Source organism: Carlito syrichta, unplaced genomic scaffold (assembly GCF_000164805.1).
Source record: "Carlito syrichta isolate Samal-C Ts95f unplaced genomic scaffold, Tarsius_syrichta-2.0.1 Scaffold302558, whole genome shotgun sequence".
Classification (NCBI taxonomy): Eukaryota; Metazoa; Chordata; class Mammalia; order Primates; family Tarsiidae; genus Carlito; species Carlito syrichta.
The window spans coordinates 236,513-251,734 of NW_007246654.1; the positions used below are offsets into that span (position 1 = coordinate 236,513).

At 45.4% G+C, this 15,222-nt stretch overlaps 1 protein-coding gene across 1 annotated transcript in view; it reads left to right on the forward strand.

Moving 5' to 3' along the window:
• The first annotated feature begins 508 nt into the window (after positions 1-508).
• PODXL2 (podocalyxin like 2) overlaps positions 509-15,222 on the forward strand; it is a 41,738-nt gene continuing 27,024 nt past the window's right edge. Inside the window, exons 1-2 of the mRNA XM_021711751.1 lie at positions 509-560; positions 10,102-10,380. Of these exons, the coding sequence (XP_021567426.1) occupies positions 509-560; positions 10,102-10,380 (331 nt within the window). The remainder of the gene's footprint in view (positions 561-10,101; positions 10,381-15,222) is intronic.

Genomic DNA, 15,222 nt, shown 5'->3' on the forward strand with positions numbered 1-15,222 from the left:
TCACGGCCCGGCTGCTGCGCACAGGCGCGGGGTCGGGGGTGTGGGGGCGACACCCCAGCTGCGGCTCTGTGCCCCGGCGCGGCGTCGTGTGAGTGTGCACGGGACGCGCGCCGTGGGTGTGTGTGTGAATCTGGGACAGACCCCGCGGAGGACTCCCTCCCCTGCGGCGCCGCGCGAAGTGACAAGTGCGTGCCAGGAGGGGTGTGTGTGTGCGCGCGTGCCCGCGCCCACTGGGGAGGGAGGGAGCGTGTGTAGCAGCGTTCGAGGATGGAGGGGCCGCGTTGTTCAGGCCCCGTGGGGCCCCCGGCAGGGTGCGGGGAGGGGTGCCTGGCGGGGAGGGGACCGCCAAAGGGCCCGCACACAGGGGGTGTGTACGTGTGTGGCGTTGCCGGGAAGAGTGTGTGTGTGTGTGTGTGTGTGTGTGCGCGCGCGCGCGCGCACGACTTTGAATGTACATCCTCGCCTGCGCTCCATCAGGAGCTGACAAAAGGGGGCAGGCAGAGCAGCCATGGGAGGTCTCTACAGCGACGGCTGGATGCTCCCGCGGCCGACACCGGGACGTGTGTGAGACTCGGGTGTGTGCTTCCATTCAGCAGCCACCAGGGCTCGGGATGTGTGTGGTCCGAGATGGGGGTGGGGCAGGTGTGAAATGCGTGTGTCATGTGAGAGAGAGAGGCCCTCCTGCACAGTTGCCTAGTGGCAGACCCGGGATTTGGGGGTGTGACAGCCCATGAGGCAGGCCACCGCTACAGAAATGGGCGGGGGAAAGGGGCTGTCAGCACAGAGAGGGTCTGTCTGGGTCAGATGAGGTCATGCCCAGCAGCTTTCCACATGGCTGGCGCAGCAAAGGGGTGTGTGCCACACGAGGGAGTGTGTCACGGGTGCCTGTCAAGGTGCTGCAGGAGAGGCAGGGCTGAGTATGGGTGTGTGGACATGGATGCAGGACAGCCACATTGTGTGTAGATGTGTGTGTGTGTGTGTGTGTGTGTGTGTGTGTGTGTGTGTGTATGTGTATGACAGAGATACTTGTGAAAGGTCTCTGTGGGAGGGGAGAGGCAGTGTTGCTTGATGTCGCAGTGAGATGGACCATTGCCTTGGGGCTCAGAGTGACAGAATCCCAGGGAAAATGGCCGGGAGAGGAAAGTTGGGGCCCACACCCTTGTGTGTGTCCTGGGAAGGATTACTTTAGGGAGGATGCTTTTTCTCCACTGACAATCTAGGGATGGGCAAAGGCCCTCAGTGGTATACCCCTCAAAAAATCTCCATCAGTATTTATCTCAGACACTCACAGACCACACCTGCATACCTTAAGTCCTCTTTGAAAGAAGGTGACGTTCAACAAATAAGCTGATTGGTCTGCTGTTTCTTCATGTGACAGTCAACAAACCAGAATTGGCGAGCGGGGTCTGTCAGGACCCAGGCCTAACTCTAACTGCCCATCTCTGTATGTGAACAGCCATGGACTGCTGTCAGCAGCTTCCTCCCTGCTCTCCTCTCCAACATACGCTCCTCAGGATGCATTCTTTAACCTCTGTGCTTGGAGGGCATGTGCATGTGTCTAGCAGTGTGTCTCCTTCTCAAACACCTTTGTGTGGAAACCCTACAGGAACCCTTCAGCACCGTTTCTCAGACAGTAGGCTGATAGCGTTAGGCAGTCTCTGTTGTAGCTGGTACTCAAAGACGTGGGGGCTGTGTGACAGATGCTGCTGGGCACCACCCATATTGGTGTCTGCCAAGGGCTTAGGGAGATCTGGACTTCAAAGCTGCTGCTTGGGGGAAAGGTGGGATGTAGTTGGTGGTGGAAATTAGAACAAGAGGCTTACATCAGGAGCAAATTTCAGGGGCTGATTTGGAAAGGCGAGATGGAACTTGAGGATTACTGGGTCCTTGTTTTTTCACCCCTCAAAATGTCAGTGTGCTTCATTTGCCTCTTTTTGAGTTTGTTTGGGCCAGATTTTCAACTATTTGAGGCAGATTTCCTAATCCTTTTCATACGCTACCTCTTCCTCTCTCCTTCCCTGAGGGGAATGATGAAGTAACAGAAAACGATGGGTGCTAGAGAAAAAAAAGGGACTCAGTCACATAAAAGAATATAATTCTGAAATTATGGCAGAGACCCCATCAAGGTACTTTTAAGCACACAAGTAATTACACACAGAATGATTGAAGTCTCAGCTATCGTGTTAGCGTCCTCTTATGGTGAGCAAGTTTCAAAAGAAGTAACCTCTTGTAATTACTTAAATGATTACACATTGCCAAGGCCCTTGAAAATATTGAGGTCTACATAAAGACAGAATAATCAGGGAAAAATAACTTGAATAAATAAATCAGGGAATAAATAACTTGAAGAAAATTGAACTGTTTGAAGGAATGAAATACCAGATTCCCTTTTTTCAGCAGGGTTTTCAAAATCTTTGCTAATTTCTATCAGATCGTCAGGAAAGAAGACAAAGGGGACAAGGGAGAGATACTAGAAGACTGACTTCCTGGCTTGACAGGCAGAAGAGGTTCAGAGATTGGAGGAACACGCCCAGGTCATAGAGATGACAGGGATTAAACACAATAAACACATCAAGCCCCAGTCCTCTGCACAAAGAGCTTGCTTGAATAAAAGCCTTTTATTCCCTAGAGTTGGGAAGAAAACAGGACTCCTCTGGTCAGATTTACTTAGAGAGGGCGGAAGTCGTTTGAGTTCCAAGCAGTTCTGGGGAGCCGGATCAAGGCCGAGATGGCAGCAGCTTCTCCCCTCCATGCTATCGTTCAGCTCTGAGACAGCTCTGGAGCTTTGAAGGGGCAGTGCATGTTAGGTCCTTCAGTGGTTTTATGGAGGGCGAATTTCAAGATTCTTAGGGAAAATCAGTTTGCCTTTTCTAGCAAGGCTTAAAGTAATGTCTTTCCCAACATACCTGCTAGAGGCTGGAGCATGTGTCTGAAGATGTCCATCCACCTCATGACTCTCTCAGAGTGGCTGCTCAGGCACCCTGGGAACCTATACAATGTGTGTTACTTAGTTATTACAAAAATTTTTCTTCAGTTGACTTTTTTAATTCCCAGACTGCATGAATGTGTTTTTCCAGATTAGTTTCTTATATTTTGGTTCCTTGTCAACCGCATTCCCTAACTCTGGGGATGCTGCTTGTGCAAAGTAGGGCTGTTATGTCTGCTGGTATCTCATATAGCACTTAAGTTCCATTTTCCAAAAGATGGTAATTTTCCTGAGGCAGAGGTTGTCTCTTGTTCATCTTTGTATCTCCAGGGAGGGCCTGGCACACTGTTTGGCACAGAATAGGAGCTCGAGAGTGACCATATTTTTCTGTGTAACTGGCAGTCTAACACAAATTTTACCTCCAGCAAGACAGCACAGTCCACCTAAAAACAAAGTTCCATTCTAATTGGCATCATATCTGATTGGCAGTATTATATGATTCTAATTCCCTTTTTAAAAATTAGAAAATAGCTATTAAATAAGTGCAGTTTGTGATAAAATATTTTTAAACATAGGGTGCACATAGGAATCTAAATATAGGAATTCTTAGTGGTGAAAATATTGGGAGCCACTTTATTGACTTGGTCTTTTGCAAAAGGAGAGATTCCTTCACTTATTTGGACTGGCTGTGGGGACCCCGGGCAGAGTATTAGAAGGATAGAAGTGTCTTCTAGTTTTTAGCTCTGGCTTCTTTCCTTGACCCTTGAGGCCCATGAAATATTTAAGCTGTTTTAGATATTCTTTTCCTTTACATTTCCTTTGGAGAAAGGGTACCCAGCCCAGCAAGTAACAGCTTCCATTCTTCCTTCATGGAACATTCATGAGACTTTTTTTGTGTGAGGAGAAGCAAGTTAATTATAGCCCTTCTGGTAACTAGCTGTTTGACCTTAAACCCAAAAGGCCTCAGTTATTTTGTTTGTAAAACAAGACAGTTGGACTAGATTATTATTTATTTATTCAAATCTTTATTGAGCTTCTTTTATGTCTCAGAGACTGTGCTAGGCATTGAAATTCCAGGGTTAAATTGATAGAATGAACTCACCACTTATGATGGAGATTATATGAAGGTTTATTACAATTTGGTGAGAAAAGTATAGTGACAGCAATTTGTTCAGAAGGCTATGATAACAGAAGTAGTACTTTGCCCACAGTATTCAGGGAAAGCATCTCAGAAAGCAAGACAGGAACAAGAGTTAGGCAGGTGGATGGTGGAACAGGGGAGAGAAGGGGAGATATAACTATTCAAGCAGAAGGAATAGCATGTGCAAAGACCCAGAAGGCAAAAGAGGTTGTTGTGTTCTGGAAATTGCTGGTAGTTCAGTTTGTCTGAAGCATGGAGTATATGAATAGGAAGTGGTGGGTGACTGAGGAGAGTGGAGAAGAGGTGTGTCAGTTTTCGAAAGGACTACTCTGCCATTTAAAAGGATTTGGCCTGTACTGTGGAATGATAGATTTGCATTTTAAAAATACTTTGTTGGCTGGGTGCAGTGGCTCATGCCTGTAATACCAGCACTTTGAAAGGCTGAGGTGGAAGGATTGCTTAGCCCAGGAGTTTGAGGCCTGCCTGAGCAACAAAGTGAGACCCCATCTATTCACTACAAAGTGAGTCCCAGCTACTCAGGAGGCTAAGGCGGAAGCATCACCCAGGAGGTCAAGGCTGCAGTGAACTGTGATCCTGCCACTGCACACCAGTGTGGGCAAGAGTGAGACTCCAACTCAAAAACATAAAGAGGCCTTGTTACTCAAAGTGTGGTCAGTGGACCAGCAGCATCACTCCTACCTACTGAATCAGGAGCCTCAGGTGACTCATACGCACATGTCAGTCTGAGAAGCACTGCTGTGAGGGCAGTGTGGAGGAGAAATGGGCTCAGCAAGAAATTTTAGGGGATTCTAAAAGAGCTCTTCTGTTCTTCTAGCTGTGAAATTCTATGAGGACTAATTATTGCGAAGTCTTCCTTCAAATCTGTATACCTGTGTTTCTAGGATCATCTCTGCTGCTTTGCTTATTGTGAGGTGTGGGCATTTAGGCAGTGTGCCCCTTGAGCAGCATCACTGTCTACCCTAGAGAACGAGAAACTGAACAAATGTTCCTGAGTTCTGTCTCACCCTTGCTACTTCCCCAGCTTCATTTTTTCCTCAAACATTCTTCTCTTTTCGTGCAGTACAGTACTATGAGCAATTCTATTAGTACTCTACCTTTTAGATCTCTCTCCCTGCCCCCTAACTCTGTGACCTAAGCAGAGTTATATAGAAACTATTATACTGTTCCATAAGGATTTGTTCTTGCTAGTCTACTAGAAACTGACCCTTTTGAGGACGGGGACCACATCTTTCTTATTTCTGTATCAACATGACCTTGTATCATGCTTGGTCCAAAGTAAGCATTTATTTATTTATTTATTTTTATTTATTTTTTTTTTTTGAGTCGGAGTCTCACTCTGTCGCCCAGACTGGAGTACAGTGGTCACTCCCGGCCACTGCAGCCTCGACCTGCTGGGCTCCGGCGAGCCTTCCGCCTCAGCCTTCTGAGTAGCTAAAACTACAGGTGCGCGCTACCACGCCTGGCTAGTTTTTGATTTATTGTAGAGATGAGGTCTCACTGCCCAGGCGGGTCTCGAACCCACGGGCTCAGGCAATCCACTCACCTCAGCCTCCCAAAGGCACAGGATTACAGGCTGAGCCACCAAGCCCAGCCAAAGTAAGCATTTATTAAAGACTTTTTGGTTGAATGAGTGAATGAATGGTTGGATGGTTTTTTGGTTTTTTTGAGTCAGAGTCTCACTCTGTCACCCAGGCTGGAGTACGGTGGCATGATCACGGCCATCGCAACTTCCACCTGCTGGGTTCAGGCCATCCTTCTGCCTCAGCCTTCCAAGTAACTGGAACTACAGGCATGCACCACTACGTCTCGCTAATTTTTTTGTTTATTGTAGAGACTTGCCAAATTGCCCAGGCTGGTCTCAAACTCCTGGGCTCAGGCAATCCTTTTGCCTCCCAAAGAACTGGGATTACAGGTGTAACCACCATGCCTGGCCGAATGAATAGAATTTAACTATTCAAGCTCTACTCTGATCTGAAATGAGAACCTCATTTATAATTTCCCTCAGTGTTTCAGTTGGCTATTTATGTGTAACAAATCACCCCTAAATTTAATGGTTTAAAACGTGATTTACAAGATGTGATTCTTGGGCCAGAAGCATAACCTGGGAATTTGCTAGAAATGCAAATTCTTGGACCCCACCACAGACCAACTAGATTCAAACCTTTATGGGGGGGCTTCACAATCTCTTTTTTTTTAGCAGTCCTACCAGTTATTTCATGCTGGCTCAAATTTGAAATACACTGGCTTAAAATAATAACCATTTATTTAGCTCATGATTCTGTGGGCTGGAATTTTAGGCCAGGATCAGCTGAGCTCCTTCAGGTTTGTCAGTAGCTGTTAGTTACCTTTGCTGGTCTAGTCTGCCTCTTTCACAGTGGGCCTTCAGCTGGGACACTGAGTTGACATGGCTCTCTTCTAAGTGGACTTCCATTCTCCAGCAGGTTAGTTTGGGCAGAAGTTCTAAGAAAATTGAAGCATGCTAGGTCTCTTGTGGCCTAGCTTTGGAAATGGCATATCATCACTTCTGCATTCTCTTGGCATAGTAACTCTCAAAGGTAGCTCAAATTCAAGGATTGAGGAATTAGACTTCATCTCTCTCTTTTTTTCTTTTTGAGTCACTCTGTTACCCAGGCTGGAGTGTAGTGGCATGATCGTGACTCACTGCAGCTTCTGCCTGCTAGGCTCAGGTGATCCTTCCACCTCAGCCTCCCAAGTATCTGGGGCTACAGATGTGTACTATTACATGTGGCAATTTTTTGTGGAGATGGAGGTCTTACTGTGTTGCCTAGGCTGGTTTAGAACTTGTGGGTTCAAGCAAGCAATCCTCCCACCTTGGCCTCCCAAAGTTCTAAGATTACAGGTATGAGTCACCTCGCCCAGCCTTAGACTTCATCCCTTGATGGGAGGACCTACAAAGTTTTATTGCGAAGATATGTATTCTTGTTTTTGTTTTTTTTTTTTGAGTTGGAGTTTCACTCTGTCGCCCAGACTGGAGTGTAGTGGCCGCTCCTGGCCACCGCAGCCTCGACCTGCTGGGCTCTGGCGATCCTTCTGCCTCAGCCTTCTAGTAGCTGGAACTAGAGGCGCGCGCTACCATGCCCGGCTGATTTTTTGATTTATTATAGAGATGATGTCTCGCCAAGTTGCTCAGGCGGGTCTCGAACCCGCAGGCTCAGGCAATCTACTCACCTCAGCCTCCCAAAGCGTGGGATTACAGGCTGAGCCACCGAGCCCGGCTGCAAAGATATGTATTCTTATAGGTTATTAGTGGAACTACCACTGGACAATCCTTCTACCACAGTGCCTTAGGAAAGAATCTTAAGAAGGTAGATTTTTTGTGGCAGGACATGTTGCCATGTCTCTTTCATGTCTGCCTACTAGGGATGGATATTACTTTCCCCCAGAATATTAGGGCTAGAAAAAAAACCCAACAAGAATAGTTTAGGGTCTCCCTATGATGAGAAAGATAATTAGAGTAGAAGAGGTCATAGGAAGGTCTGGGCTAGATAGAATCCAAGATACTGAATTCATCCTTTTCCAGGAACAAAAGGGAACTTAAAGGGAAGTGGACCCCAAATTGATTACCTTGGCTTTCTCTGGCTTCTAAATACTTTTGGCTTCAAGAAACCACAAAATATGAGGTGCCTGATCCCTGTTTGCGTCAGTGATTCAGACACAGGCCTCAGGAGCATGGCTTCAGCTTCATGAAGCCAAGGACTACCTGAAAACAGAATCTTTAACCTTGAACATGGTATCCAGGTGAGCAAGTGGCGTCCTGGACAGGATGTGGTGGCTTCCTGGTTTGGGCTTAGTAGAAAGCTTTCTATGAGCAGTCCTTCCAAGCCAGGAGCTCCTCAGGGGCAATGACAGCATAGTAGACATGGAATAGTGGTGTTGTAGGGTCCAGCATACCCTCCCCTTAGTTATGACTGGACTTTTTTTTTTTTTTTTTTTTTGAGTTGGAGTCTCACTCTGTCACCCAGACTGGAGTGCAGTGGCCGCTCCCGGCCTCCACAGCCTCAACCTGCTGGGCTCCGGCGATCCTTCCACCTCAGCCTTCCAAGTAGCCGGAATTACAGGCATGCGCTACCATGCCCGGCTGATTTTTTTATTTATTGTAGAGATGAGGTCTCGTTGCCCAGGTGGGTCTCAAACCCACGGGCTCAGGCAATTCACTCACCTCAGCCTCCCAAAGGCGCGGGATTATAGGCTGAGCCACTGAACCCAGCTATGACTGGACTTTTTAAGGTGTAGTGTTGGGCTTGTGAATTATCTTATTGAGAAACAGATTTTTACAGCATCTTAGGGTTAGAGACTGACATAGACATTACCAGCTCTGGTTAAACACTAAGGTTCTGATGCCTTTCTTCCCGTGTCTCCACCCCTAGTGTTTGCTTTGAAGCCACGTATAATAACTCTGATCTTTATTATTTACATCAACCTTTTATTTTAACGTATTTGAAGCTACGATTATCTCCTTTAAACATTCTCTTTTTCCAGGCTATGAACTTCTCAGGTCTCTGTTTTTATATAGAGTAACACTATATTTGTAGAATACTTTGGTTTGTGAAGCTCTTTGCAGAGCAGTTTACACATATGGCCTGGAAATTACCTCATTTGATGCTCTTGACTCTGGGGCACTATGGGAATTACTGTCCTTATCACACAGATAAGAAAACTAAGACTGGTGTAGTGAAGCAACTTACACAGTTGCTCAGCTGAGACAAGCAGAGTGTAAGCTTGCTTTCCTGGCACCAGGTTCCCTCTACCAGCACATTCTTCTGTGTCTGAGTTCAAGGCCCTTTTATCCTCTCCTGGACACTCTGCCCCAAAAGGCTTCTCTTGTGCCTGGGTGTGGTATTCTTGGCTCTGTGTTGTCTGATTAGTGCATAGTGGGCAAAGATTCCCTCACAACCAGACACTCAATCTGTTTCTGATATAGCAGTCTGAGATGTTATCATTTTGTTCAGTGGCCAGCCACTGTATTGGCACATACCAAGCTTAGAGCCTACTATTTCATAGGTGGTTGTATGGCTTAAAATTCATTTACTGCTTGCAAAGTGTTTAACACACAGCACGAATAATATTAGCTCTTATTTTTGACATAAACATTACTAATAATTTTCATGTACTACAGTCAAGCCAGGTCACAGTTGTATCTGTCATAGAATGGGAGACAGACTCTGAAATTCCCTCTTCCCTGCCTTATTGAATGTTAGTCTTGGAAAATAATTTGGAGGTCATTTCATCTAGCTTCCTTGTCTTTTCGATGAGGCGGCTGAGACTCAAGAGGTCTTAAGCAATTTCCCAGAAGACATATGGCAAGTTAGTAATATTTGTGTAATTAGGTCATTAATTAAATTAAAAATTAAGTTGTGAAAATGGCAAATAGGGCTATATTCCGGTTCTTAGTGAATGAGAATTAAAGGAAGGGGAGAGGGTCACCTTTAACTTGTTGTTTTCTTGCCCAATTATTTGTTTGTTTTGATAAATTAGTGCAGAGAATCCAAGATTCTAAACAAATTTGTCACATTACCTACACTAGATGAGTTTGTGACCTCATATGATTCTTTTGAAGACTATGTTTAGGGTACTATACTGTTGAAATAAAAATCATGTTCTTAATGCAGTTTTGGAGAAATTTCAGCTTAGGATAGAAGCCTATGGAACATTGTTCACGTATGAAGCTAGGTTCTTAAGAGCAGGAGCCTTGTTTTCGCTTATATTTGTATCCCAAGCTCCTGACAGTTGCCAGTAGAGGAGTCAGTGATTCCTCACTCTCTCCTGTCCATCTCCCTTTGTCTGCCTTTTTCCCTGCCACAGAAAAGGCTAAGCAATTTGGCCTTTTTGAAATGAAAACAGCATCTCAGAATCCCCTCGAAGCCTCTGGGTGTTCAGGAGTATCCATTAAAGATGCCCCACCCCTGAGATCTTTGTTATTGGAAACTGCTCTAACTCAGTGCCAGTCTTTGTCCTCCCTTGCCTCCCCTGACTGGCTTTTATGTCCATGCAGGAGTATCCCTGGGTGCTTGTGCGGCTGGGTCTGATGAGGCTGGCCCAGAGGGCCTCACCTCCACCTCCCTACTGGACCTCCTGCTGCCTACTGGCCTGGAGCCACTGGACTCAGAGGAACCTAGTGAGGCCATGGGCCTGGGAGCTGGCCTGGGAGCCCCTGGCTCAGGCTTCCCCAGCGAAGAGAGTGAAGAGTCCCGAATTCTGCAGCCACCACAGTACTTCTGGGAAGAGGAGGAGGAGCTGAATGACTCAAGTCTGGATCTGGGACCCACTGCAGGTAACTCTTTTTACCTAAAGAGTATATGTTGAGTGCCACCTAAGTGTGAAGCAGTCCAGGCAGAACGCCAAATAGCCATTCCCTTGCCAGAATCGTCTCTTCTCTCTCCCTACTGTTTTTTGCTGTTGTCATTGCTTTGTTTTTTTAAACTATGCTACTGTCTACCTGTATATCAAAGCCAAGTCTCTGGGACTTTGAGTGTCTCACGAGCCCAGGAGGCCCTTTTCTCTTTAATATTAACCACTATTTAGTAAGTCCTTGTTCTGTGCTCATTTGGTTTAACAGAATGCTTACAACTTGAGAGATAAGTAATATTATCCCCATTTTAGACATGAGAAAATGGAGGCTTAGAGAGGTTAAGAGCTTGTCTGAGGTCATACAACTGCTCAGATGTTCAGTCATAATTCAGACCTGCATCTTTCCATGGTCTAGGACTTTTCATTTTGCTTGTTTTTCCCTGCTGCTTTATACGGTCTCTGCCAAAGGTTCCGATGTGGTTGTCGGTCTGTGTTCCCTTTGGTCTATCTGACCCACAGTCAGTCGAGGCATTCTAATTGCCCTTCCCCTGGTCATGTGCCAGAACTGGTGTCTGAGTTTACGGAACATGGCTGATGAACATTTGATTCCCAAGGCAAGCTCAAGGCCTGGGCTCAGAGGTGGAATGCACACAGTTATGGGGCTGATGCTGATGCAGATGCAACAGAACATGCTCACAACGCCGTTAGGCACAGCAGCTGTCCAAGTGGTCTTGGCTAGCAGGGTCCCATTTCTAAATGTTGGACTGCGGAGTTGGTGTGTGTGTATGTGTGCATGCACATGGAGGTGAGGTGTTACAGAATTTAACTATAGTTTTCTTTTTAAAAATATATAGTATTTATATTCTCTAATTACAAAAAGAATACATTAGCAATGTAGAAAATCTGAGAAATATTAAAACAAATCAAAGAGGAAAATTGAAACTATTCATAATCTGACAACTAAAAGATAATTGCTATTAGTAGTTTGGGATGCATCCTTCTAATCACTCATATGCAAAATTGGAATTGTAGGAGACATTTTGTTTTCACTCTAAATATTTCTCTTTTTTTTTGAGTTGGAGTCTCACTCTGTCGCCCAGACTGGAGTGCAGTGGCCGCTCCCGGCCACTGCAGCCTCGCCTGCTGGGCTCCGGCAATCCTTTCGCCTCAGCCTTCCAAGTAGCCGGAATTACAGGCATGCGCTACCACGCCCAGCTGATTTTTTGGTTTATTGTAGAGATGAGGTCTCGCCGCCCAGGCGGGTCTCGAACCCACGGGCTCAGGCAATCCATTCACCTTAGCCTCTCAAAGGCGTGGGATTACAGGCTGAGCCACCGAGCCCGGCTCACTCTAAATATTTCATAAGTGTATTTCCACATCATTAAATATCCACTTATAACCTTTTTTTAAAATTTATTATTATTATTATTATTATTTTTGAGTTGGAGTCTTACTCTGTCGCCCAGACTGGAGTGCAGTGGCCGCTCCTGGCCACCACAGCCTCGACCTGCTGGGCTCCGGCAATCCTTCCGCCTCAGCCTTCCGAGCTGGAATTACAGGCACGCACTACCACGCCCGGCTAATTTTTTGATTTATTGTAGAGATGAGGTCTTGCCTGCCCAGGTGGGTCTTGAACCCGCGGGCTCAGGCAATCCACTCTCCACAGCCTCCCAAAGGCGCGAGATTACAGGCTGAGCCACCGAGCCCGGCTAACCTTTTATTTTTTAGATTAGAAAATATACTTTAATTAGAAAATAAATTGTAGAAAGAGAGGAGATTCACCTCCCCAAGGTAGAGGAGTGGGTCAAAGCCAGGAAACATGGCAGCCATAGCTCAAAGAGTCACGTGAACACACCAGAATTTAACAAAGTAATGGCCATAACCTGGTTTTTAACAGCTACATAGCATTTCATCATGTGGGTCATCAGATGTATTAAACCAGTTCCTTACTGTTGAATATTCAGGTTGTTTTTAGTTTCTAAAACTAGTCCCTACAATATAGCTGCCACATATATCCTTAAACTTTTTTGCACCTTCCTGGTTGTTTCCTAAGGATAAATTGCTAGAATAAAAATGATAGGTCACAAGATATCAGTCAGTATCCCACTCAGAAACAGAAGACACAGTCAGATTAAGGTTGTGTCTTTATTCATAGCAACTTGGCTGGACTTAGAGTCCATTATACTCAGAGGTCTATCGCAGAATCAGAGAAATGAGTACCACATGTTCTCACTCATCAGTGAACTCTGAACATTTATTATAAAACTACAGGAAAGGGATCGGCAGTAGCGGGTCACTGCCAAGGGAGTAGGGGAGACATGACACTGTAAGGGTACCTAATCCCAAACCAGGTGAAGTGAGGACAAGGGGGAGGCCCAAACTTCACCTGTATGATCACCACTTAGGTACCTAACCCTGAACTGTACCCCACATCTTTAAGATAAAGATACATAAATAAATTGTTTTTAAAAAGATCGTGTCGTTAAAAATTAGCCAAACATGGTCATGTGTGCCTGCAGTCCCAGCTACTTGGGAGGCTGAGGCGGGAGGATTGCTTGAGCCTGGGAGTTTGAGGCTATGGTGAGTATGCCACTGCACTCCAGCCTGGACAACAGAGGGACACCTTGACTTAAAAATAGATAGATAGATAGATAGATAGATAGATAGATAGATAATTGTATCTTTATAAAGCAATGCATTTGCAAAGGTCTGAGCAGGGTATATGGCAACTGCCAAGGAACCCAGGGTTAGCAGCAGCTGAGTGCTCACAACTGCTAGACCCGGAGGTGAGAGGCACAATGAGAGGAGGCTGCAGGGAGAGAGTGGTATAGCGAGGTGGCCTGAAAGTGGGGAGACCAGGATAATGAATGCCTGCCTCCTCTCATCTCCCCCAGTGTTCTCACTTCCCCTGCCTCTGCTGAAGAGCCCTGTCAGGGTCCACTCCTAGGGCAGAGGGCGAGGTGGAGGGGGAGAGAGTAGATCTGGAGGACATGTCCCCAACAAGGGCGGGACTCTCTCCATTGGCTCTTGTGAAATCTTTCCAAATTACTCTCAAGAAAGATTGTTCCTGATGGCATGCCCTGCAGAGGTGGAATGAATGCCACTTTTTGGAACCTTTCCCAACACTGAATTTTGTCATTTAGAAATCTTTGTTAAATTTGATAGGAAAAATTGTAATGGCCTATTAATACATGTATATAAATATGTTCATCATTTAGAGAATACATATATGTTCTACAGAATTATATACATAAAATAATGACTATTTATAGTTTTTTTTTTTAAATTTGACTCATAGTACAATTAATAGAACAGGCTTTGGAGTCAGGCAGGTTCCAGAGTTCCAGGGCTGCTATTTTATAGTGATGTGATTTTTAGCAAGTAACTTATCCTAAACCTCAGTTTTCTCATCTAGGAAATGGGGATAATCATAGTACCTACTTCATACGGTTGTGAGATTTACATGCAGTCATACATTTCTAGCATGTAGCACAGTGCTTGGCCCATAGTAAGTGTTCTGTGAATGTTAGCTATTTTTTATTTTTTTCCATTAAGCTTTTAATTTTTTCTTATCCCTGTACAAATCTTCATGTAAAAAGGTTATTAACTTTTCTGACGTATACAGTCCACATTTTTCCAGTTTATCAACTGCTTTTATTTTTATTATGGTAATTTCTGACATAAATATTTTATAAACTTAAAACTGTCCTTCCTTTGAAATGTTTTAAAATATTTTTTGTGTTTTTCTTTGCTTTAGGCTTAGAAAGTCCCTGTCTAAGAAACATGCAACTTTTATTTCTTCTATTCCGCTTTAGCTTCAGTTTTTCCATTTAACTCTAATCTAGCTGTAATTTATTTAAGTGTATGGTGAAAGATAGAGATCTAATTTCATTTTCCCTGTATAGATAACCTATTGCCACAGCTGCATTCATTGATAAATGTATCCTGCCATCATGTAAAAGAAATGCCACTTTTACCTTGTACTAGACAATTATATGTTCTTGGGTCTTTTTCTGGGCTTTTCCTTATGTCTAGACTGTTGAGAGTCTAGTGTAAGGTAAGCAGTCACTCAGAGAGCCTAAGTCAAGAAGGCAGCTGTTGTATGCCTGGGACTTGCCTCAGGACCACAGTGGTGGACCCTGAAGCTTTGATTAGCACATATTTGCTGTTTTTCCCCAGCAGGATCATTTCTCTTTTTCTTTCTTTCTTTCTTTTTTTTTTTTTGAGTTGGAGTCTCACTCTGTCGCCCAGACTGGAGTGCAGTGACTGCTCCCGGCCACCGCAGCCTTGACCTGCTGGGCTCCAGCGATCCTTCTGCCTCAGCCTTCCGAGTAGCTGGAACTACAGGCATGCGCTACCACGCCCGGCTAGTTTTTGACTTATTGTAGAGATGAGGTCTCGCCAAGTTGCCCAGGTGGGTCTCGAACCCGCGGACTCAGGCAGTCCACTCACCTCAGCCTCCCAAAGTGTGGATTACAGGCTGAGCCCGGCCATTTCTCTTTCTTTTTACTTCAAGGCTCTTCCTCTCCTGCTGGCTTCCCTAGGTCTCAAATAATAAGAATAGCTCTTATTCACTGATCATGAGCCATGCAGAGGCACCTTGGCTCTGTTGTCTCTAGTCCCCACACAGTTCCACAGGGCACGACTGTGAGGCAGGGACAACAAGCTCCCTACATGGGAAGGGGAGGGACAGGGAGGGACACTGCTTCGATCCCTATCATTATCACTCCTCTTCTGACTGGACTCCTTGCCCACAGCCCTTATCTTTCTTCAGGTCAGTCTCTTTTCCTTACCACCCCCACCGTGATCCTGTGAAAAAAACTGA